Here is a 22,842-nt window from a genome sequence, read left to right on the forward strand (position 1 = left end):
ATTAACTCATGCTCTCCCTCATTCAGACAATTCATCCATGTTAAGAAACTACATCCCTTGGAGCTTCAAATGAGGGGCTACGTGTATTTCTAGGACAAAAGTTGAGTGCACAAATAATGATGGAATATGCCGCTTTGGCTTGAAAATATGTTTTTTCTAACTATAGCGACATGTTCATTTGTGTCTTGCGCACTCCAGGTTTGTACTAGAAACACATGCAGCCCCTCATTTTATGCGCCAAGGGATGTGGTTTTTGCAAATGTGTACTTTTTGTGCCATAATTTAACTTCCTACGTGAGCAGTAATGCAAGGCGCTGCAGGGATGAGATGGTTACTCACGTACCGCACAGGCTAAATGGCTGATTTTAATAATATTTGCAGTTCATCAGGATTTCAAAAATTGCCTCCCTCTACCGTTGGCTAAATTTAACCCCATGATCAAAGGGATCATAGGATTAAAAATGAGTATCGGCCATTTTTAAAAAGGGAATGTGACTTTTTATAGCTATATGATCGCTGTGGTAACATTGGCTACCACAGTGATCATTTAGCTAGAATACGTAAACTTTTTTTTTTTTTAAGTTAAACTACTTTATGTTTAAATAATTTAATTTGGGGGTCTCTAGGCAATTTTGATCTTTTGTTATCTGCCTTAAGAGACCCCCAAATCATTTTTTTTACATTTTTTTTTTTTTTAACGTAATATTTTTTATTCTTTTTTTACAATCTATATACCGTTGGAAAGGTGAGGCGATTACCTTTCCAATGGTATATGTTGGGGGTATGTAACTGCTTAGATGCCTGAGATACAGGCATCTAAGCAGCATGCCCCCATACCTCTTTAACTGACAATTGTCAGTTGTTAATAAAGTTGCGCGGTGACGTCATCGCGTAATTGCGCGAGACGTCACCGGGCAGATCGGGTGGCCCCGGTGATGCCCTTCAGTGTGAGGGGCAGATCGCCGGGGTAGGTGGTGATGGAGGTCCACAGACCTCCATCAAGGTAAGATAGTGCTAGTGACGGCATGGTGCCGTTGTTAGCACCTGACTGGGACTGCTAGCGACGGCACCATGCCGTCGTTAGCAGTCAAGGACTGTCCTGGGGGGTTTCAAATTCGGCGGGGGGGCAACAGGGGGGGCAAGGAATAACCTAGGGGGGGCAATTGCCCCCCCTTGCCCCCCTGTAGCGACGCCACTGGGCAGCGGAGGGAGTGATCGCATGCTAGGGAGCATGGGCCTAATTAAATGCTTGCGTAGGGTCCAATTTTTTTAATATAAAATGTGTTGGCAGCAGGGTCTAATATTTATGTATATTGTCAGCAGGGTTTAATATTTATATATATTGTGAGCAGGGGCTAATATTAATATATATATCGGCAGCAGGGGCTAATATTAAATAATTAAAACTAACTGCCAGTTCAACTGTTATTTTGAAATCATATTTCAATCATGGTCTTTACTTCAAAGAGATAATACATATTATGTAGTTAAAAATGCATGTACACCCCTCACATTTTTGTAAATATTTTATTATATCTTTTCATGTGACAACACTGAAGAAATGACACTTTTCTATAATGTAAAGCAGTACAGCCTGTACAACAGTGTAAATTTGCTGTCCCCTCAAAATAACTCAACACACAACCATTAATGTCTAAACCTTGGCAACAAAAGTGAGTATACCCCTAAGTGGAAATATCCACATTGGGCCCAAAGTATCAATATTTTGTGTGGCCACCATTATTTTCCAGCACTGCCTTAACCCTCTTGGGCATAGAGTTCACCAGAGCTTCATAGGTTGCCACTGGAGTCCTCTTCCACTCCTTCATGATGACATCACGGAGCTGGTGGACCTTGCGGTTCCCCACCTTCCGTTTGAGGATGCCCCACAGATGCTCAATAGGGTTTAGGTCTGGAGACATGCTTTGCCAGTCCATCACCTTTACCCTCAGCTTCTTTAGCAAAGCAGTGGTCATCATGGAGGTGTGTTTGGGGTCGTTATCATGTTGAAATACTGCCCTGCGGACCTGTACGTCATTGGTTGATGGCAGACGAGCCCCCCCGCTGGTGACCGATAGGGTCGCTCGTACAGACTTTTAAAATCCTGGTGCCGCAACTTGGCCGGGAGAGACCACTGGTCTCCCTGCTCCAAGAGTTAAAAGTCCGTACGAACGACCAATAAAGTCACTTGTATGGACCTTTAACTCTTGGAGCAGGGAGACCACGGTCTCCCAAGCCAAGTTCCGCTGTCAGGAGTTAAATGGGCGTGCGAGTGAGCCTATTGGTCGCTTGCACGACTCCAAGTTTAACTCCTGACGGCAAACCTATGGATTTCCGCACCCGTTATCTACGCAGCATCACAGGGGTTAACAGAAGCGTAAATCTGTAGGTTTGCCGTCAGGAGTTAAAGGGCCGTGCGAGTGAGCCTATTGGTCACCTGCAGGGGACCAATAGAGTCGTTCGCACAGCCCTTTAACCCCTGACGGCCAACCTACGAATTTACGCTTCCGTTAACCCCTCCGATGCTGCGTGGATAAGGTAGGCTAGATGGGGAAGGGACCAGGGACATTAGTAGACTAAGGCGAACACGAAGATTCTACGTGTTGTGTGTCTTCATCTTTGTCTACGTTCTGCTGCCGCCATGTTCGTATGTTCGCCTGAATACGAATGCACAAGTCTAGTAGTAATCCCTCACATTGTCCCCCATGTTATTATTTAAAATGTATCATTTGGTTAGGTTTTATTTTTTTTGGAGTTATTTAAGTGTATGATAAGGGATTTAATTCGTTTTGTTTTGAATCTGCTAATAGTGCAGATTTGTGGCTTGTCTATCTCTAATCGTGGCTTGTCATAAAGAGATTTTTTTAATAAATCTACAACAATGAAAGCTACCATGTACAAAAATACAGACCCAATAACTTTATATACTTTTTCTTCTTATAGATGTCACCAAAGCTATTCAACAAAGAAGACTTCATACCATTGGATATAACACAAGAGCTCATATTTCCTCCAGATCTCATGGTAAGTGTCACAGCCTTATGAATCTGAGGTAAACCCTGAATCTTGATAAGCAACATTTAACCCCTTAAGGACCAGGCTGTTTTTTTATTTTTTGTATTCTTCATGACCAAGGCTGTTTTAACAGTTTTGCTGTGCTCATGTTTAGCTGCAATTTTCTCCTCTCCTATTAAGTGTACTCACACTTTTTTTCAGGACAAGAAGGGCTTTCTTCAGATATCATTTCTGTAAAAATAAAAAAAATATGATGAAAAATTTGTACTTTTTCTCACTTTTAAAAAAATCTGTTACTCATCTACAAAAGCTAATGAAAAAAAATGCTAACTAGATTCTACTATTTGTCCTGAAATACCCAATGTTGTTATGTTTTTTTTTTTTTGCTTTTTTGGGGGCAATAAGTAGCGCTTTGCTATTTTAAAACCATTTTTTCCAAATCTGGCAATTCTGCCCCATGTGCTATTTGAGACAACTTTGAAGCAATTTACCCCCATCAAATCAAATATTTTTGAAAACTAGACACCCCAAGGTATTTTAAATGCTGGGTTGTTTGGGAGGTAAAAAGCAAAAGTTGGGCAGTCCACATGAACAACTGATCCTAGTGCCCCCATGTCCTAAATGTTCAATTTACCCCAACAAAACCTATATTTTTGAAAACTAGACATATTTCAAATGCTGGTATTTTAGCCCTTTCCATACTCAAGATTCTACCACTAGCTTTTGCCTTTTGTGGTTTTTTTTTGGTTTGTTTGTTTTTTCACACAAATTGTACTTCAGGTAGGAATTTATAGCTCCTGGTATATGCCACTGTCAAACAACACCCTAATATGTGTTCATCAACATCTCCTGAGTACAGTGATACCAATCACAGGTTTGTCGGGTTGTTTGGGAGGTAAAACACTACATTTTGTAATTTTAACATCTAATTGGGCTAGATTAATTTACCCTATAAAATCATATATTTTTAAAAACTAGACAACCCAGGGCATTTTAAATGCTGGTATCTTTTTTTTTTTTTTATTTATTGAAAAATATAATATGATAATATAAATAACAAGAATCTTGAAATATTATACATAAGATGAGAAACCATCTATGTTTAACTTCACAGATCACATATTATCTATAAATAGACGCTAACATCATAAAAATTACAACAATTGTAAGCCGGGATATTCGACAATTTATCCCCAGGCTTACCACATTGAAGAAGAAGAAAAAGAAAAAAAAAAGACATCAACAGTCATACCGCACACATACCTAAATGAATGAGCTCATATCTAATATTTATTTTTAATTTATACTAGACTTGGGCACCAGGGGGCTCTTCGTGTTCGTCTTCGTGCTCGTCTTCGGCAAAAAAAAAAACTTCGTATTCCACGAATATTCGCCTGGTCCTGTCTTCTCTTCGGGCGAATATTCGCAGACATTCTTCGTGTTCGGGTTTTCTTCGTTTTCCCCGGTTAAGGAGTTAATACGGGGTTAAAGCCGCTCTGGCGCCAGGAGTTTAAATGTCCGTATGAGCAACTCTATTGGTCGTCAGCAGGGGGCCCCCTGCTGGCGACCAATAGGGTCGCTCGTACAGACTGTTAAACTCCTGGTGCCGTAATTTTCTGGCAGATCCCGCTGGTCTCCCTGTTCTATCATTTATTAACTGATAGAACAGGGAGACCAGTGGGATCTGCCGGGTAAGTTGCAGCATTGGGATTTTAAAAGTCTGTACGAGCGACTCTGTTGGTTGCTCGTACAGACTTTTAGGCTCCTGGTGCTGTAACTTACCCGGCACATCCCACTGGTCTCCCTGTTCTATCAGTTAAATGTCCGTACGAGCGACCAATAAAGTTGTTCGTACGGACATTTAACTGATAGAACAGGGAGACCAGTGGGATGTGCCGGGTAAGTTGCAGCATTGGGGTTTTAAAAGTCTGCACGAGCCACTCTGTTGGTGGCTCGTGCAGACTTTTAAAACCCCAATGCTGCAACTTACCCGGCACATCCCACTGGTCTCCCTCCCTGTTCAATTAATTAAATGTCCGTACGAGCGAACAATAAAGTCGCTCTTATGGACATGTAACTAATGGAACAGGGAGGGAGACCAGTGGCATCGGCAGGGTAAGTTGCAGCATTGAGGTTTTAAAACCCCAATGCTGCAACTTGCCCTGCAGATGCCACTGGTCTTTAACTAATTGAACAGGGAGGGAGACCAGTGGCATCTGCAGGGTAAGTTGCAGCATTGGGGTTTTAAAACCCCAATGCTGCAACTTACCCGGCACATCCCACTGGTCTCCCTCCCTGTTCAATTAGTTAGTCTGTGCCGGGTTAAATGTCCGTACGAGCGACCAATAAAGTCGCTCGTACGGACATTTAACTAATTGAACAGGAAGGGAGACCAGTGGTATCTGCAGGGTAAGTTGCAGCATTGGGGTTTTAAAACCCCAATGCTGCAACTTACCCTGCCGATGCCACTGGTCTCCCTCCCTGTTCAATTAGTTAGTCTGTGCCAGGTTAAATGTCCGTACGAGCGACCAATAAAGTCGCTCATACGGACATTTAACTAATTGAACAGGAAGGGAGACCAGTGGCATCTGCAGGGTAAGTTGCAGCATTGGGGTTTTAAAACCCCAATGCTGCAACTTACCCTGCAGATGCCACTGGTCTCCCTCCCTGTTCAATTAGTTAAAGACCAGTGGCATCTGCAGGGCAAGTTGCAGCATTGGGGTTTTAAAACCTCAATGCTGCAACTTACCCTGCCGATGCCACTGGTCTCCCTCCCTGTTCAATTTTATTTTTGAAAACTAGACATATTTCAAATGCTGGTATTTTAGCCCTTTCCATGCTCAAGATTCTACCACTAGCTTTTGCCTTTTGTGGGTTTTTTTTGGTTTGTTTGTTTTTTCACACAAATTGTACTTCAGGTAGGAATTTATAGCTCCTGGTATATGCCACTGTCAAACAACACCCTAATATGTGTTCATCAACATCTCCTGAGTACAGTGATACCAATCACAGGTTTGTCGGGTTGTTTGGGAGGTAAAACACTACATTTTGGAATTTTAACATCTAATTGGGCTAGATTAATTTACCCTATAAAATCATATATTTTTAAAAACTAGACAACCCAGGGAATTTTAAATGCTGGTATCTTTTTTTTTTTTTTATTTATTGAAAAATATAATATGATAATATAAATAACAAGAATCTTGAAATATTATACATAAGATGAGAAACCATCTATGTTTAACTTCACAGATCACATATTATCTATAAATAGACGCTAACATCATAACAATTACAACAACGTGTTAGATAACGCAGCATCGAAGGGGTTAATGGGAGCGGAAATCCATAGGTTCGCTGTCAGCCCTTACGAAAAAATTACTGCAGTTTTTCTGAAGTAAATCTGCAGTTTTTTGGACATGAAAAAACTGCAATACTGCACTTTTACTGCAGTATTACTGCACATTTACTGCAGTTGTACTGCATTTGTACTTCACTGTACTGCAGTTTTACTGCAGTTATTTTTGTACGGAAGTACAAATGCAATAAAGCTGCAGTACATTGAAGTACAACTGTAGGTTTGCAATATAAAAAAAAAAAAGTGCAGTAAATGTGCAGTACAGTGAAGTACAAATGCAGTAAAACTGCAGTAAATGTGCAGTAATATTGCAGTAAAAGTGCAGTATTGCAGTTTTTTCATGTCCAAAAAACTGCATTATTACTTCAGAAAAACTGCAGTAATTTTTTGTAAGGGAGGGGTTACAAAGACCGTGCGAGTGAGCCTATTGGTCACCTGCAGGGTCTTCCTCTGGCATCAACCAATTGGTTGATGCCAGAGGAGGTCCCTGTAGGCGACCAATAGGCTCATTCGCACTGCCCTGCAGATTTCCACTTCCAGGAATTGCCGCGAAGCCGCGAAGACAAGGTAAGTTAGAAGAGAGGGTGGGGGAAATGGTAGACGAAGACGAAGACAATCACGAAGATCTTCGTGGTGTGTGTCTTCATCTTCGTTTTACCGCCGCCGTCTTCTCTTCGGCGTGTCTTCGGAACGAACACGAAAACGCACTCTTCGTGTTCGTTTCCATGTTCGCCCGAAGACGAATGCACAAGTCTAATTTATACTAGCATGGTTAATTGGAAATGTATCAGTCCAGAGCCTCCAAATTGTGTTAAATTTATGTAATCTCTGGTGTGCTTGAAAATATCCGTATTCCATTAAACATTGATACTTTATTTGCTTAATAACATTCTCTATATTTATTGTTGATGTTTGTAGCCATTTTCTTGCTATACTTCTTCAGGGCCAGAAAACACTGAAATACTAAAGTTCTTTGGTTTAAGGATATATTAGCTAAATACAGATGTAGAAGTGCTTTATCCAGAGACGGACAGATGGTTATCTTAATAAGATCTGAGATTAATACAAACACTTCCTGCCATGTTTGTGCAATTTTATTACAATCCCACCATATGTATGTAAATGTACCTTGAGCTAGGTTACATCTCCAACACACAGGAGATGATTTCTGATTGATTTTAGCAATTCTAACAGGAATTAAATACCAACGGAGCATTATTTTTTAATGAAGTTCTGACATGTTTAAACAGTGAGTAACTCTATTTATTTCCATTAAACTAGTTATCCATTGTGTTTGTTCTATTTGGATACAAAGGTCTTGCTGCCAAGAACTCAGGGCTTTAATATTTCTATTATTTCTAATGGAGCAGATGAGATAATTTTGTTTCGCAAACCTATATGAGGTATAAGGGAATACCAGTATTCGATTGAACTTTTAAGAGTGATTGGGAGAGATTTAGATATTCTGCTAAATCTATCTTGATGCAGCCATAGTAGGGATTCCAGGCTAGACAGTCCTGTTAGTTCTTGTTCTATACAATACCAGGCTCCGCTATTACTATAAGTATATTGAATCTTTAAAATATGTAGGAGCAGACTGGCCTGTGCATATCTTTCCAAGCAGGGTACGTTTAAGCCTCCCATTTTTTTGTTTGCATATAAAATTTTCATCGAAATTCTGGGTTTTTTTGTCTGCCCAAATAAATGTTTCAATATTTTTTTGAAATAATTGCATCCAATGTTTTGTAAGGCTAATAGGTATCATTCTAAGCATATAAAGCCATTTGGGAATAATATAAGATCTAATAATATTTATTCTGCCTAACCACGACACAAATAATCCCTTCCGGGCTGCAGTTTGTTTTAACAATTCGATTTTTTATTTATTTTAATTAATTTCAATAATATTGGATATCTCTAGAGGTATGATAATACCTAAGTAGTCGATCTTACTGTGAAATCATATTCTACTTCCATTTTCATTCTTGTGGAGTCCTGAATGCCTACCATCACTGCTTGAGTCTTTTTCATATTGAGCTTATAGTTTGATAGTTTACTAAACTCTGATATTTCCTCAAAAAGTGCTTTTAAAGACAACTCGGGGTCATATAATGAAATCAAAACATCGTCTACATATAGGCCGATTTTATTTTCTGTGTCCCCTATCTTAATACCCTTAATATCCACATTGTTTCTGACCCAAGACGCGAAGGGTTCTATGGTTAAAACTAGACTTGCGCATTCGTCTTCGGGCGAACATGAAAACGAGAATGAAGAAGCCGTTTTTTTGTTCGTGCCGGCAAAACGTAGGAGAAGACGAAGACTCACAACCACGAAGAATCGAAGGCTGTTTTTTTAATTCTGAAGGCGCCTTTATAAGACCAGAGCTTGCCTGAGAGATCCATTCATTTTTCGCTGTGACTGCTTTGGCAACACTGCTGTGCTGCATCCGAGCGTTACAGAGAGAGATTGTTCTGTGTGAGACTGATAAGCCTTAGCCTGCCATTTCTCACAGTGTACTCTTCCTCACTTCGGTTCTACTTAATTAATATATTTAATGATAATAATTTGATTAATTTAATATTTTTTTTTATTTAAGTTGTCATCAACTGTAGTGTATAGTGCTGTTGAGTTGACAGTGCACCCAGTGCCTCAGTGGCACTGGGGTGCCCTTGCCCTGGGCTGGCACTAGTGCCTACTGCCTGTCCTGCTTAAATAAATTAAATAATAGAATTTATAAATAATAATTTAATAGAATATATAATAATTTAATAGTACATTCTAATATTATATATATATATATTTGTCTTTAATTTTTTTATCCCCCCCCTTTTTTTTTTTTTTTTTTTTACGTTTTTTTAAACACTACACTACACACACGACACAAAATTTGAAATGGATCCTCCTTTTGGGACTAAGGAGGGACAAGCTCCATCTACCACCACCAGCACCACCAGCACCACCACCAGTTCAGTTCTAAGATGCAGCCTTTGCGTCAGTCTAGTCGGCCAAGTAGGCCAAGCTCTCGCTTATCATTTGGGGAAGCATTGCTTGAAGGATCATCAAGTAAAGGAAAGGCACCAAAAGCAGGCAGTAGTAGTGCGGCTAGGCCCACAAGCTCTATGGTTTTTTACGGAAAGCCTAAAGCACCAGAAGCACGTTCAAAGTTAAAGGGTAGCACAACTAGTACTTCTACTAGCCCAGTGAGTAAAACGAAGTGCCTTTTGCCCCAAGCAGCATCTTCCCCATCCACGAGCAGCATGCAAGGTACCAAGCAGAGCCAAATTAGCAGCAAGACTCAGAGGGGTCCCAAACCAAAGCGATCTCATTCCTTTGTAGGGAAAACCACCACCACCCCCACCTCTACCGCCTCTACCACCACTAGTGATGCGCCAACTGTTCCCACCGGTACCGCCACGCCATGTCCTCCTAGTACCTCTAGCAAGCCACCAAGTCCTTACAAAATTTTTGTAAAGACAGTTAGAGAGAGGGCTACACATGGTGGAACTCCACCTAGCGAGGTAGCAGAGGAGCCTGAGACTGAGAGGCCAAGTGCAGAGTCTGTTCTTCCTGCTCGCACTACTACTCGTCACGAGTCTCACGACGATATCAGTCTTAGCTCCAGCCTAGCAGGAATTCCATTCGATCTGGCTAATGAAGAACTAGACTATGAGCCAGAGGAAGTAGAGGAGATGAGTGGTCAGGAATCAGATTCCTCAGGGAGCAGTGTCCAAATGACTAGTGCACAATTTTCCCCTGAGCCTCCACCTTCTCCGCTACGATCATCACCATCACCACCACCAGCAGCAGCAAAACCTAGCAAATCTAAAGCTAAAGCAATTAGCAGTCCCACTATGGCCAGTACTGTTACCACCAGTCCCACCACCACTAGTTCTGCCTCTGTTCATCCACCCCGAGCAGTAGGAGCAGCACCCAAGGCACACTCCAAGGCTATGCGCGCCCCAATTTGGGAGCACTTTGAAAATGTTGAAGAAGGGCACTATGGAAAGTGCAGACATTGTGGGAAGCATCACCTCAGCACTCAACACAATGCTGTGCTATTGGGGAAAGATGCAGAAGTAAAATTTAGTGCAGGCAGCATAGCTGGTGGCCGTGGAAAAACCCCAACAGCTGCTTCTTCTGAGCCAATAGCAGCAGCAGCAGCAGCTAGTGCTGGCAGCCAGAGACCAAGGCAGGTTGGAGCACTGCATGTCCAGCCCACCCTGGAACAATTTGTGGCATTCCAATCCAAAAGGTCAATGCCCAAACAGCAGGCCAATAAAGTAACGCGACTGATTGGTCAGTTCATTGCTGTTGGAGGGGCATCCTTCTCTATGATCGAAGGGGAGCCTTTCAAACAATTGATGGCGGCTGTGGCTCCACAATATACAGTTCCGTCACGTTCCACTTTCAGCAGGAACATTGTCCCCTCATTGTATCGGTCCTGTGTTGCAGCAGTGAAAGAGGAGCTTTCCAAGGCTGCTGGTCAGTGTGTTCATTTCACTACAGATTTGTGGAGTGCACCTAGCGGCCAGCATGCCTTTCTTTCTTTGACAGCACACTGGTGGCAGCCCGGTGTGTCTAAGGAAGCTGCTGCAGCAGGCTACCGATCTTTCCTTCTCCATGCAGAAGTGATGGATGAAAAGCACACTTCCCAAAATATTCTGCATGCAATGAGGAAAATGTTTAGCCTTTGGGTGGGAGCAGAGGCGGGCACCAATGTTGAAGTTGGTTTTGTGGTAACTGACGGAGGTGCCAATATGGTGAAAGCGCTGCGAGATGGTCATATTGTTGGTGTGCGCTGTGCAGCCCACATCATTCATCTTGTAGTGAAGGCAGCAATGTCAGAAGGAACTAATGTGGTAGCAGTAGTTCTGTCCCGCTGCAGAAAGATTGCTGGGCATTTTCACCATAGTGTTAAGGCTAGCCAACTTTTGAGGGAAGAGCAAGAGAGGTCAGGTCTTCCCGTACACTGCCTACGTCAGGATGTCAGTACACGGTGGAACTCCACGTTAGACATGCTGGAGAGGATTTTGGAGCAGCAGAGGGCAATCCATAATCTTGCCTCAGAGCACAATATTGGGATTACATCTCCATTGAATAGGGAGGATTGGACAGTGATCGCCCAGCTAGTGGCAGTCCTTAAACCATTCAGGGATGCCACAGAAAATTTAAGCTCAAACACTGCCAGTCTGGCCCAGGTAATCCCAGTGTTCTCCCATCTAGGCAGCAAGATGGATGTGTTCCTTGAAAACCGTGAGGCTGTTCAAGGTGGCACTCTACATCCTGACATAGCAGCCATAGTCAGGAAGCTGAAGGATCTGCTAAAAGTACACCCTCGCAAACGCATGGAAGAGAGTCCCGAAATGATGCTAGCGTGCCTTTGCGATCCAAGAATTAAAGGAAAGCTAGCTTTGAAATGTAATGTTCTCAGTAGCTACCGGGAGCAATTGGTCAACAAGGTGCGTGACAGGCAGCATAAAATGGGAATGCTGTCCGAGGAGGGAGAGGTGCAGGAGGAGGAAGAGATGATGTGGTTTGCTACTCCTAGCAGCAGCATCAGCAGCAGTGCAGTGAAGCAGCTGCGTTTTGGGAAGAGGCACTTGGGAGTATAGTTGGACCATCTGACAAAGCTAGCAGCAGGAAGGAGAGTAGTGCTGCTGAAATGGTCAAACTTTACCTCTGTGAAGTTCCTTCTGCGCCTAATGTTGATCCTCTTAGCTACTGGGATGAAAAGAAGAGTGTGTGGCCTGAACTCTCATGGGTTGCGCAGCAGCTTCTATCATGTCCGCCAACCACTGTTCAAAGTGAGCGCGTGTTTTCTATGACTGGAAACATACTGAGTCCACAGCGCTCATGCATGGCACCTCATCTGATGGAGCAGATTGCCTTTCTTAAATTCAATCTGCCCAAGTTGGGTTACCCAGCTCTTAGCTTGGAAAGTTAATTTTTTTTCTCTCTAATGTTTAAGGTAGTTTATCCCCCTGGTTGCACATGTTTGTGGTGTGGCAACGTCTGCTACCTCCGTCGGTGTAGCCAATTTACGCTAGGGCCTAGTGTCTGAGTTCTGGAAGTCCGCTCCCAAACGCCATGGACTGACAGACTTTCATGCTTTGCGCTGGGGTGAAACAGGTGAGCGGGTCGTCAATTGCCCACTCATTCACCTTTTTCTGTTTCCAACGCTGCTGCTGGTGGTGGTGCCAGTATCTTTTGCCAGTTCGCTTCCTGGCTGAAATCATGCCTAAAATGTCACTAATGGAAAGGGTAGTTTCTCCCCCTGGTTGCACTCTCTGCGGTGTGGCAATGCCTGCTACCTCCGCCGGTGTAGCCAATTTACGCTAGGGCCTAGTGTCTGAGTTCTGTAAGTCCGCTCCCAAACGCCAAGGGCTGACAGTGTTTAGATGCTTTGCTCTGGGGTGAAACAGGTGAGGGGGTCGCCAATTGCCCACTCATTCGCCTTTCCCAATTCTGCTGCTGCTGGTGGTGCCAGCGTCTATTCTCTGCCAGTTCGCTTCCTGGCTAGTGTCATGCCTCAAATGTCCCTAATTGACTGTAAGGGCAGTTTCTCCCCCTGGCTGCCTCTATTTGCGGTGTGGCAATGCCTGCTACCTCCGCCGGAGTGGCCAGCTTACGCTAGGGCCTTGTGTCTGAGCTCTGGAAGTCTGCTGCCAAACATCTAAGACTGACAGTGTTTGGGTGCTTTGCCCTGGGGTGAAACAGGTGAGCGGGTCGCCAATTGCCCACTCATTCGCCTTTCCCATTTTTCAATGCAGCTGGTGGTGCCAGCATCTCTTCTCTGCCAGTTCGCTTCCTGGCTAGAGTCATGCCCAAAATGTCCCTAATGGTAAGGACAGTTTCTCCCCCCTGGCTGCGTCTGTTTGCGGTGTGGCAACACCTGCTACCTCCGCCGGAGTAGCCAGCTTACGCTAGGGCCTTGTGTCTGAGCTCTGGAAGTCTGCTGCCAAACGTCTAAGACTGACAGTGTTTGGGTGCTTTGCCCTGGGGTGAAACAGGTGAGTGGGTCGCCAATTGCCCACTCATTCGCCTTTTCCATTTCCTTTTCCATTTCCATTTCATTATTTTCCTTCTGATACACAACCAACCAAACATAACACACACAATAACACAAATAACACAGTGACATAACACATAACACACATAACACACACACGTACAATGCACAAATCCCAAGGACCTTTCCTCTTGTTATTTGTCCTGGCCTTCACTTCTACACTCACTAGCATTAACGCTATAACTCACACTTCATCCTATAACATTTTTCCATCCACATACCTGCCAATAGACCCAAATTTTTCAGGGACAGTCCTGCTTTTTTCCAGTCCTGTCCCATCTAATTTAGCTAAACTAGGTATGCAAATACACGTAGGTAGTTATAGCTCGGTAGGTAGAACTAGTATAAACATTAAATAAATATAATAAAGTACTAACTAATAAATCTAACTATAATACATTTAAATAAACCCCTAATTTTTTTTTTAAAACCCATTAAAATTTAAATTTAATTATTATTTAGACATAATACATCTTTAACCAAACCAGTGCACTGCTACTAATCTTAAACGTAACCGTACATTAACCCTAAGCTATTTTTTAGTTCTTGTACAACATTTTTCCATCCGCATACCTGCCAACACACCCAAGATTTTGGTGGACAGTGCTGCTTTTTTCCAGTCCTGTCCAGTAAAAGTTGGGTGGTTGCAAAGTATGCCATTGTAAATAGGTAGCAAATGTTAGGCATGTATTACAAGTGGTCCAAAATCAATTTAAAAATCTAAAATAATCCCTATTCTTTTATTAAACATCTATGGAAGTGTGACTGTATGATAAAAAGGAGGCCAAGTTCCTTGGAGCATTTGTCTAGGTAATTTTGTGTACAGTACACCTCGGTACGTGCATGCAACTTTTTTGGTCGTTTCGGCAGGGGGCTCGCCTGCCATCAACGAATGAAGTGCGTTCTGCAATTCACTCGTTGATGCCAGACCAGCCCCCTGCCGAAACGACTAATAGAGTTGCACACACGTACCTTCACGGCAGCTGCTGCTCCGATCTGTTGTTAACCCCGTATTAACCCCTGCTAGGCAACCGGGAGGGAAACGAAGATCAAACGAGCACGAAGAATGTCCACGAATATTCGCCCGAAGAGAAGACAGGAACGGGCGAATATTCGCGGAATACGAAGATTTTTTTTCCCCCGAAGACGATCACGAAGACGAACACGAAGAGCCCCCTGGTGCCCAAGTCTAGTTAAAACATAAAGAAGGGGTGCTAGAGGGCAGCCCTGTCTAGTACCGTTGTTAATATTGAACCAAACAGAATTGAATCTTTGACCTGATACTTTGGCAGTCGGAGTTGTGTATAATGACATTACGGAGTCTATGAATCCTTCCCCTAACCCACAGCAACGCAATGACTCTTCAAGGAAGGTCCAGTTGACTCTGTCAAAAGCTTTTTCAGCGTCCAGGGCCAGAAACACAGTAGGGATCTTATATGAAGATACATATTCCACAAGATCATTCGATTGTCTGCCCTTGATGAAACCAGTTTGATCTTTATGAATTAGATAAGGACTAATTGTTTTTAAACGTTCGGCCAAAATAGCCGAGTATATCTTTGTGTCAACATTGATTAAAGATATAGGCCTATAGTTAGCCATGTTTGAACCCTTTTTCCCAGATTTTAAAATAGGTAGGATCGATGCCTCTAGCATACCGTTAGGAAAGGTCCTATTATTTTTAATATAATTAAATAAAATGGTTAATTGGGGAGATAACGGTTCAGAGAATTTTTTTATAAAATAAAGCTGTAAAGCCGTCAGGTCCGGGGGCCTTATTCAATTTCATAGATTTTATCGCATTCCGGACTTCCTCTTCTATAAAGGGTTTATCTAGCTGTTCAGCCAGTTCTTTTGATATTTTTGGTAGATTAGATTCTGATAGATATTTTCTAATATATTCCCTATCGTGATTTTGATCAAGGATGTTATAAAGAGATGAATAAAATTGAGCGAAAGCATTCCCTATTTTTTCTGGGCTGTACCAATGATTGTTCCCTTCTGATATTTTAAGTATTCTAGCTTTCAGATTTTTTTTTTTTAATTGATGGGAGAGTAGTTTGTCCGCTCTGTTCCCTGCATAATAATATTTTTGTTTCATTTTAATTAGATTGTAGTTTGTTTTAGAATTAAGACTATTTCTATTTCTTTTCTGGTTTGTATCATGTTTGCAGTGAGTAAATCACTCGGGTGTTCAATACAATTTCTTTTTAAATTGCTCAGAGAGATATATAGGTCAGAAAGATTTTTTTACCCTTAGATCTAATATAAGCATCTTTTTTAATTAGAAGACCTCTCATCACGCATTTATAGGCACCCCAGACGTTACCTAGGCTAATATCATCTTTCAATTCTCTTGAAAATATTGTTTGGTTTTCAGAGAAAAGTAATCATAGGAATCTTTTCCTGACAGTAAGAAATCTTGCAGTCTCCAAGGTCGTAGTACATAGTTGTATTTCCTTAGTATTTCAAGAATAACTGAGTCATGATCAGACCACGCTACAATATTAATTGTGATGTTTTTACAGTCTTTAACTGACTCAGCTTTGGTCAGTATTAAATTGATTCTTGAGAAGGATTTATGACGATGGGAAAAAATTTATAATCTTTATCAGCTGGCCTAGTTGTTCTCCATATATCATACAGACCATATTTTCCCAAAGTTTCCCTAAACGCTTTCACTAAAGCGAGCTGATTAATATTATTACTGGGTTTTCCGTGAGATTTCCTATCTATTTCATAATCTATCACACAGTTAAAGTCTCCCATACAGAAAAATGATCCCTGAATATATTTTTGAATCTTCTGACGGGTGCCATTAAGAAAACTAATTTGTTTTGAGTTAGGAGCATATATATTTAGAATTGAGTATAATCTATCGTCCAATTTACAGACAATAAAAACATATCTAGCATTATCGTCTTTCCGTTTATAAATTATCTTATATTTAATGTTGTTAGAGATTAGGATTGCCACTCCACGTTTCTTTTTATGTGGTAAGGAAGAATGTTCTATAACTGTGTATTTTTTATTATTTAGTCTATTAATATCCCCATTTAACAGATGTGTTTCTTGAATAGAGCATAGATCAATGTGTTGTTGTTTATTCATATAATCAAATAGCGAGTATCTTTTCTGGGGAGAATTCAGGCCCTGTACATTAAATGTGGAAATTCTAATCAAATCCTTCATTAGCCATGTGAAGTATGTAATATAAAGAATTGGAGCTCATACAAATAGTTAATTTCCTATCATTCTCATTCATACATACAACGATAAATATGGAGTTCATAGTACCATGTAAAAATCAGAGAAAACTAACTAGGATCCCTGAAATCATAGTACAACCATAAACAGAGTGAGGAACAGTCCGTAACGACAAAAAAACAAAAACAAAAAAAACAACTCACTAACATTTCCAAGAACACCCGATCGTGATGATGTAACGCGCTCACAGTAGGCGGTGCGTCGTAGGAACGGACGTAACGATGTGTTCGTGAAGCGGGTGCGGCTACCGGACCTTTGCAGCGCTGGCGGTGCTGCTTCACCCGGAGGGCCCAGGTCGGAGGACAGAGGACGGAGTGCAGGGTCTGGTCTGGACGGTGTGCGCGGGTCCTGGGCAAGATAGAGTGGCGCCGTCCTGGTGGTATGTTGTGCCCGACCGTCTCGGCACCTCGACACCTCAAAGTCCTTGCCGGGCTCGGCGGCATTTTGGTGCCGTTCGGAGCGCAAGTTTTGAGGGGCTGAGTCCTGGGAGGCTGAGGAAGCTATTTTTGGAACCAAGAAAAACAGAGGAATCCTTATGCCTCTCGGATGTCACCATAGATGAATCCGGAAGACAATCTTTTAGCCCTAGTCTCCAATTAACGCATCAGATCACTAAAGAATATCTGCAACAGTGTATGGAAAAGCAGCTCAACCAATTTAAAGAAGAACTATTGAAAATACATAATGATTGGATAACTGAATTTAAAAAATTGGATGAAAGATTCAAACTAAACGAACAAAAATATGAGCATCTAGAATTTGAGTTAAAATCCATAAAACACGATCTAACACAAAAAGAAAATACAATACGTGCTTTAGAACAAAAATTAACAGACTCTGAAGATAGATCACGAAGGCAAAATCTAAGAATCAGAGGTATATCTGAAGAGATCAAATAAGACTCTATAAGAGGCTTTCTGAAAGATCTATTTTAGGATATGGGCATTCCTGACGCAGAAAGAGATGATGTGATCGAACGAGTCCATAGGACTATTAAACCTAAATCAATTACAGATGCTCAACCAAGAGATATAATCATTCGCTTTCCTACTTTTTATGTGTCAAAAAAGTGATGAGGGCATCAAGCACCTACACCTCCAAAGTGGCGAAATTTCAACACCTCCTGTTCTTTCAGGACTTATTACTAGACACTAGACAAAAGAGAAGGGGCTTTAAAGATATTACAAAGTCCCTTCGCGACAGAAACATAAGTTACATTTGGGACTTCCCAGTAAAATTAATAATAAAGATCGGAAATCGAGCAGTTACTTTGTCATCGGTGGAAGAAGCTAAGCAATGGCTAAATGATAACCCTTCTTAAATAAGAAAGAAGAATTAAGTAAAAAGAAAGGGAAAGAAGATAAAGACTGAAGAAAGGGAAAAAGAAAATTTCGGTAGTCGGATATTAATGATATTTATTGAGGTCCCCCCCCATGTACTTTGTTCACAAATTTGAAGACAATAGAGACTTCTATATTAACTCATTTAGTCATCAGGAAGGCTTTGACAATATCTAAGCATACTCTGATATGTTTCATTAGTCCGTCCTTAATACATGAACTCTATTTAAAACACGATAAGACTTAATTGTGGCTTTTATGCATTTCATCAAGTAGTATCGAGATACTTGCATGATGTTTGACACTGAAGGTCACATGTGGCACACTATCTTTTTTGCTTTTGGTATTATCTAAGTATTAGTTTATTCTTATATTTACATCCTTTTTTCCTTTCAGGTAAAGGAAATACTTGCTTGTCACATAAATTTACACATATTGAAAGCGACACCATTATTTCATAGGACAATTGAATCTTATTATTATTAATAGAGCAATAATGTAATTATCACTGAGTTTTACACCGGAATATAAATTTATTAATTGTGGTAATGGGAAGTAGCACACATGATACACGTTGACATTCTTTGATGAGATTATAGGTTTTCTTCTTTACACAAATCCTGAAACATATATACCCAACCTGAGACATATATATTGCATATCAAATGCTCCTGATTTATGGCGACTGATTTGCCCTAATTTTTTAAGAAGTGCCAAATAAGTTGTTATCATGTCTTCATGTCTTTTATGAACACGCTGTTGAACATATAATCTGAGGATGATATGGGTAAATGCTGGTATCTTAACCCTTTCAATGCACTAATTTTACCACCAGCCTTTGTCAAAATGTGTGGTGATATTTTTTTTCACACACTTTGTAGTTCAGGTATAAATTTGCCACTCCTGGTATATGTGTTCGGCAACATTTTGAGTAGCCCAGAATTCTCAGAAGAGTCTGGAGAGACCCTTTTGGAAACTTGTGTATTTTTTTAAAGGACGCCGCCATCTTGCAAGAGGCGGTCACAGTGCATCCTGGGGTGGGTTTTTAGTATTGCTGTATGATTTCAGTGACACCATTAAAGCTAAGGAAGCGATCGTTGAATGCCTCCTAAGCTCTTTTAAAACATGCGTCCTTTGCCAAACAGTATATGGCGGATGTTGATGGCCCGGGGAGAGACCACACAGGGCCCCTGGCGCTGATCTCGGTATTGCTGAATGCCTCAACATCAAGTTGGAAATGGAAATTCCCAGCAGCAGTGGCAGCAGTGCCAGCCACATGTCCCATTCTCAAGCCCTTGCACCCATGTAGAGCAACTACACTAGACCCACCAGAGCATCAGCCATTTGGGCAGCAGCCCTCCATACTTTGGTGGATACTGGTACCACCCAAGCCCCCCAAAGTCAGAGTAGTGCTTCTGAAATGTTGAAAGCCTATATTAAGGAACTGTCACTACCTCTTGGTACTGGCCCACTACGATATTGAGACAAGAAAGTCCTTTTTTTAGTGGCCCTGCAGATGCTTTATGCCCATCCACAGTGTTCAAAGTGAGAGGTTTTTCTCTGTGACAGGCAATATACTCAACCCCCAGATGCACCGCTCTCCCCACACCTGGTTGAGCAGATGGTTTTCCAAAATTAGGGTACCCAGCACCCAATATTCAAAGTGGGTGAGGTTCTAGTATTGCTGCTCTGTCCCTTTCCTCACTCCTAGGAATCATTTTTTTCTTTTAATTTCTATAATATTGTGGAAATTCAGTCCTGCTCCACGGGCTGCATGTGCCTATGACCTGCAAGTGTATGCTTGCCCAGGCCCAGTGTCCTATTTCTACTGCTTCTGCTCCTGCTCCTCTCTCACCTTGGTGATCAATTCTTATTTTCTGTAACATGAAGGGTCGGTCTTGTGGCTGGATGTGTCTGTCTGCTGGTGCCTGTCCTGTCCTGCCCTGATCCCTGCCCCTGCACATCAATGACCTTCCTTACTCTGGGTAATCATTTTTTTTTTGTTTGTAATATTGAGGGGGGTCCTTCTTGGAGCTGGAAGTGAATTTTTTTGGGGGGAAATGCAGTTTGCTGTACGAGGGGATTGGATATATGCCAGTGTCTACCTACTCACAGTGCCCTGCTACTATTGCTGCTGCTGCCATTTCACCTTCATTACTTTGAGGGATCAATTAATAAAACTGGTCCAATTTTTTGATGCTGGATGCGTGTATCCATTGGTGAAGTGCTGTTGTTGCCAGAGCCGTAGCTAGCTCCTTTTGTGCCTGAGGCACGAATGGAAAATTGTGCCCCCAGCTATTTTTTTACAGAGGTTACTTTATTTACACTGCCCTTACACTCTGCCTTTACACACACCTGTCCATAAACACACATATACACAAAAACACTGCCCTTACACACGACTGCCCATAAACACACATATATACACATACACTGTCCTTACACAACCCTGCCTTTACATACATATACACACACACACCAGCTTACAAACATACAACCTACACTGATCTTACACACACACTGCCAAAACACATACACTGCCCATACACACTGCCTTTATACACACCTGCCCATTAACACGTATATACACATACACTGCCTTTACACACACATGCCCATAAACACACATATACACATACACTGCCCTTACACAAACCTGTCCATACACACATGTATACACATTCACTGCCCTCACACTCCCCTGCCTTTATACACACATATACACACACCAGCTTACAAACACACAAATACCTACACTGTTCTTACACACACATTGCCCATACACACACACTGCCCATACACACACAGGTTACAAACACACAAGCTTACAAAAATACACATATACACAGCACTTACACCCCTTTCTCCCCATCTCTTACTTTTCTCATCTTCCCTCATCTTCAATCATCTTCCATCATCTTCTATCTTACCAGTGCTTCTGACTCCCTGGTGTCTAGTGGGGGCAGTGGGTAGAGGCCAGCGATAGTTCCGCCGAGGCTTATGTGACTGAGCACCGGAAGGTCATGTGCCGGCAGCAGTGGGGTTGTCTGCGTCCATCGCAAAGATGTTCACCAGCTGCCAGAGAGGAGAATTCCCGGCAGAGCTGCGATGTGCGTAGACAACCTCCGCTGCTGCTGGCACTTTCGCCGGCGTTCGGTGATAGAAGTCCCGGTGGAAGTGCCGGCAGCAGCGGAGGTTACCAGACAGGAGGATCCAGGTCCCCTGCAGAGCTGCGGGGGATCTGGATCTTAGTCTCATAGTCAGACCTTGGTGTGATTATAAGACGACCTTGATTATAAGAGGAAGGGTATTTTTCTGGAAAACAACACGTCTTATGATCGAGCAAATACGGTACATAGTTTTCCACGCATAAAAGATTTGAACAAACAGTTGTGCAATATTTTCAAAGGCTGATAATTGTTTGTTTTCATTAAACTCTTGTACTTAATTGATTTATTTTTTTCTATTTAGCTTTATTAATGTTTTTACAGTTTGTCAATCAAATGTTTGGTTCTTTATTTCTTTTTTATTGCTTACTTTAGCTGAGTCTTGCCAATCCAAGAAAGATGAAAGTTTTTCATGGAGAACAAGTAACTTGGTTTTCACCTTCAACACTCAAAGAACTTCTGGAGTTGAAAGCGAAGTATCCTCAAGCTCCTCTTGTGGCTGGAAACACTTATGTTGGTAGGAAGTGGAATTTACATTAGCCTATATTTTTTTTATTTGGGGGGAATATTTAAATACTTCTCAGGTTCTTAATTTAAGTAAATTAGTTTGCTAGGACAATGTTTATCTTATTACAAATGTTTGGTTTATATTTAATTTAAATGGGCACTTCAGCCATCATATGCACTGTAATGCAGTGTTGCTTCCTCCTGCCTTGGAGGCTTGTAGAGAGAAGGGAGGATGTCGCTGCACCGGAGCTGCAATGGCACTGTGGCTAGCCAAAGCTTAGCTATACAGCTATTGTCTTGAAAAGGACAATAAAGGATCATAGCAGCCCACCCCAAGCATCAGACAGCACTCATCTTGAGGTGAAAACAGGACAGTTTATTTGCACACACAGGGATATTTAAACAGTACAAGGGGTAATTTACATACAATAGACACAACAAAGTTCTTCATCAGGCCCTCCTTTGCACACGGCTCAGTATTTCCACTCAGCCCACCTCGGCCCAGTAGGGGGTCGCTATCGTAGTCTGTGGGGAAGATGGTAAACACGGCGTTTTCCTGACTTCTGCCTGAAACCGGCTGGATATCAGATCCAGGTGCAAATACTGGCCATAGAGGTCTCTGTCCTGAAAGTCCTGACCCGATGGAGAGTAACATCACACATAAACCCCCTTCCAAAATGCAGGAACCCAAAATCTGTGTCAGTGCTCCACAGTCTTTAGAGTCTCTGCTACTTGGGGAAACGTGGCACTCTGTAACCAGGGGGAAGAAGTAGTCCTAATAGACCCCCTGTACCCACCTCCCCAAAAACAGAACCCCTTCCAAGGCCAGGGCCCATAGTCATACCTGGGAACGCTCTGGGTTTGACCCGGAGATTGCCGGGTGAAGCACCGCTTCTCCAGTTCTCCGGGTCAAGACCCGAATCCTCTGGGTCGCAGGAGTGCGGTCTTGACACGCCCCGCTCCCTGCCCATTTCCCCTTAAAAGGGGGTGTTTCCCGCTGTTGTCAGTGGGAACGCCCCCAACATCAGTGGGACTGCCCCCTTTGTCAGCGGGAACTCCCACTGATGTCAGCGGGAACTCCCACTGATGTCAGCAGGAACACCCCCGGCGTCAGCG

General features: G+C 42.2%; 1 protein-coding gene across 1 annotated transcript in view; it reads left to right on the forward strand.

Annotated features, from left to right (window-relative positions):
- LOC149274541 (aldehyde oxidase 2-like) overlaps nucleotides 1–22,842 on the forward strand; it is a 157,138-nt gene that overhangs the window by 14,124 nt on the left and 120,172 nt on the right. Inside the window, exons 5-6 of the mRNA XM_089505361.1 lie at nucleotides 2,944–3,024; nucleotides 21,595–21,736. Coding sequence (XP_089361487.1) covers nucleotides 2,944–3,024; nucleotides 21,595–21,736 — 223 coding nt within the window. The remainder of the gene's footprint in view (nucleotides 1–2,943; nucleotides 3,025–21,594; nucleotides 21,737–22,842) is intronic.

This window comes from Sceloporus occidentalis, unplaced genomic scaffold, assembly GCF_023333645.1.
Source record: "Sceloporus occidentalis isolate IW3139 unplaced genomic scaffold, rSceOcc1.0.p SCAF_326, whole genome shotgun sequence".
In the NCBI taxonomy this organism is placed as follows: domain Eukaryota; kingdom Metazoa; phylum Chordata; class Lepidosauria; order Squamata; family Phrynosomatidae; genus Sceloporus; species Sceloporus occidentalis.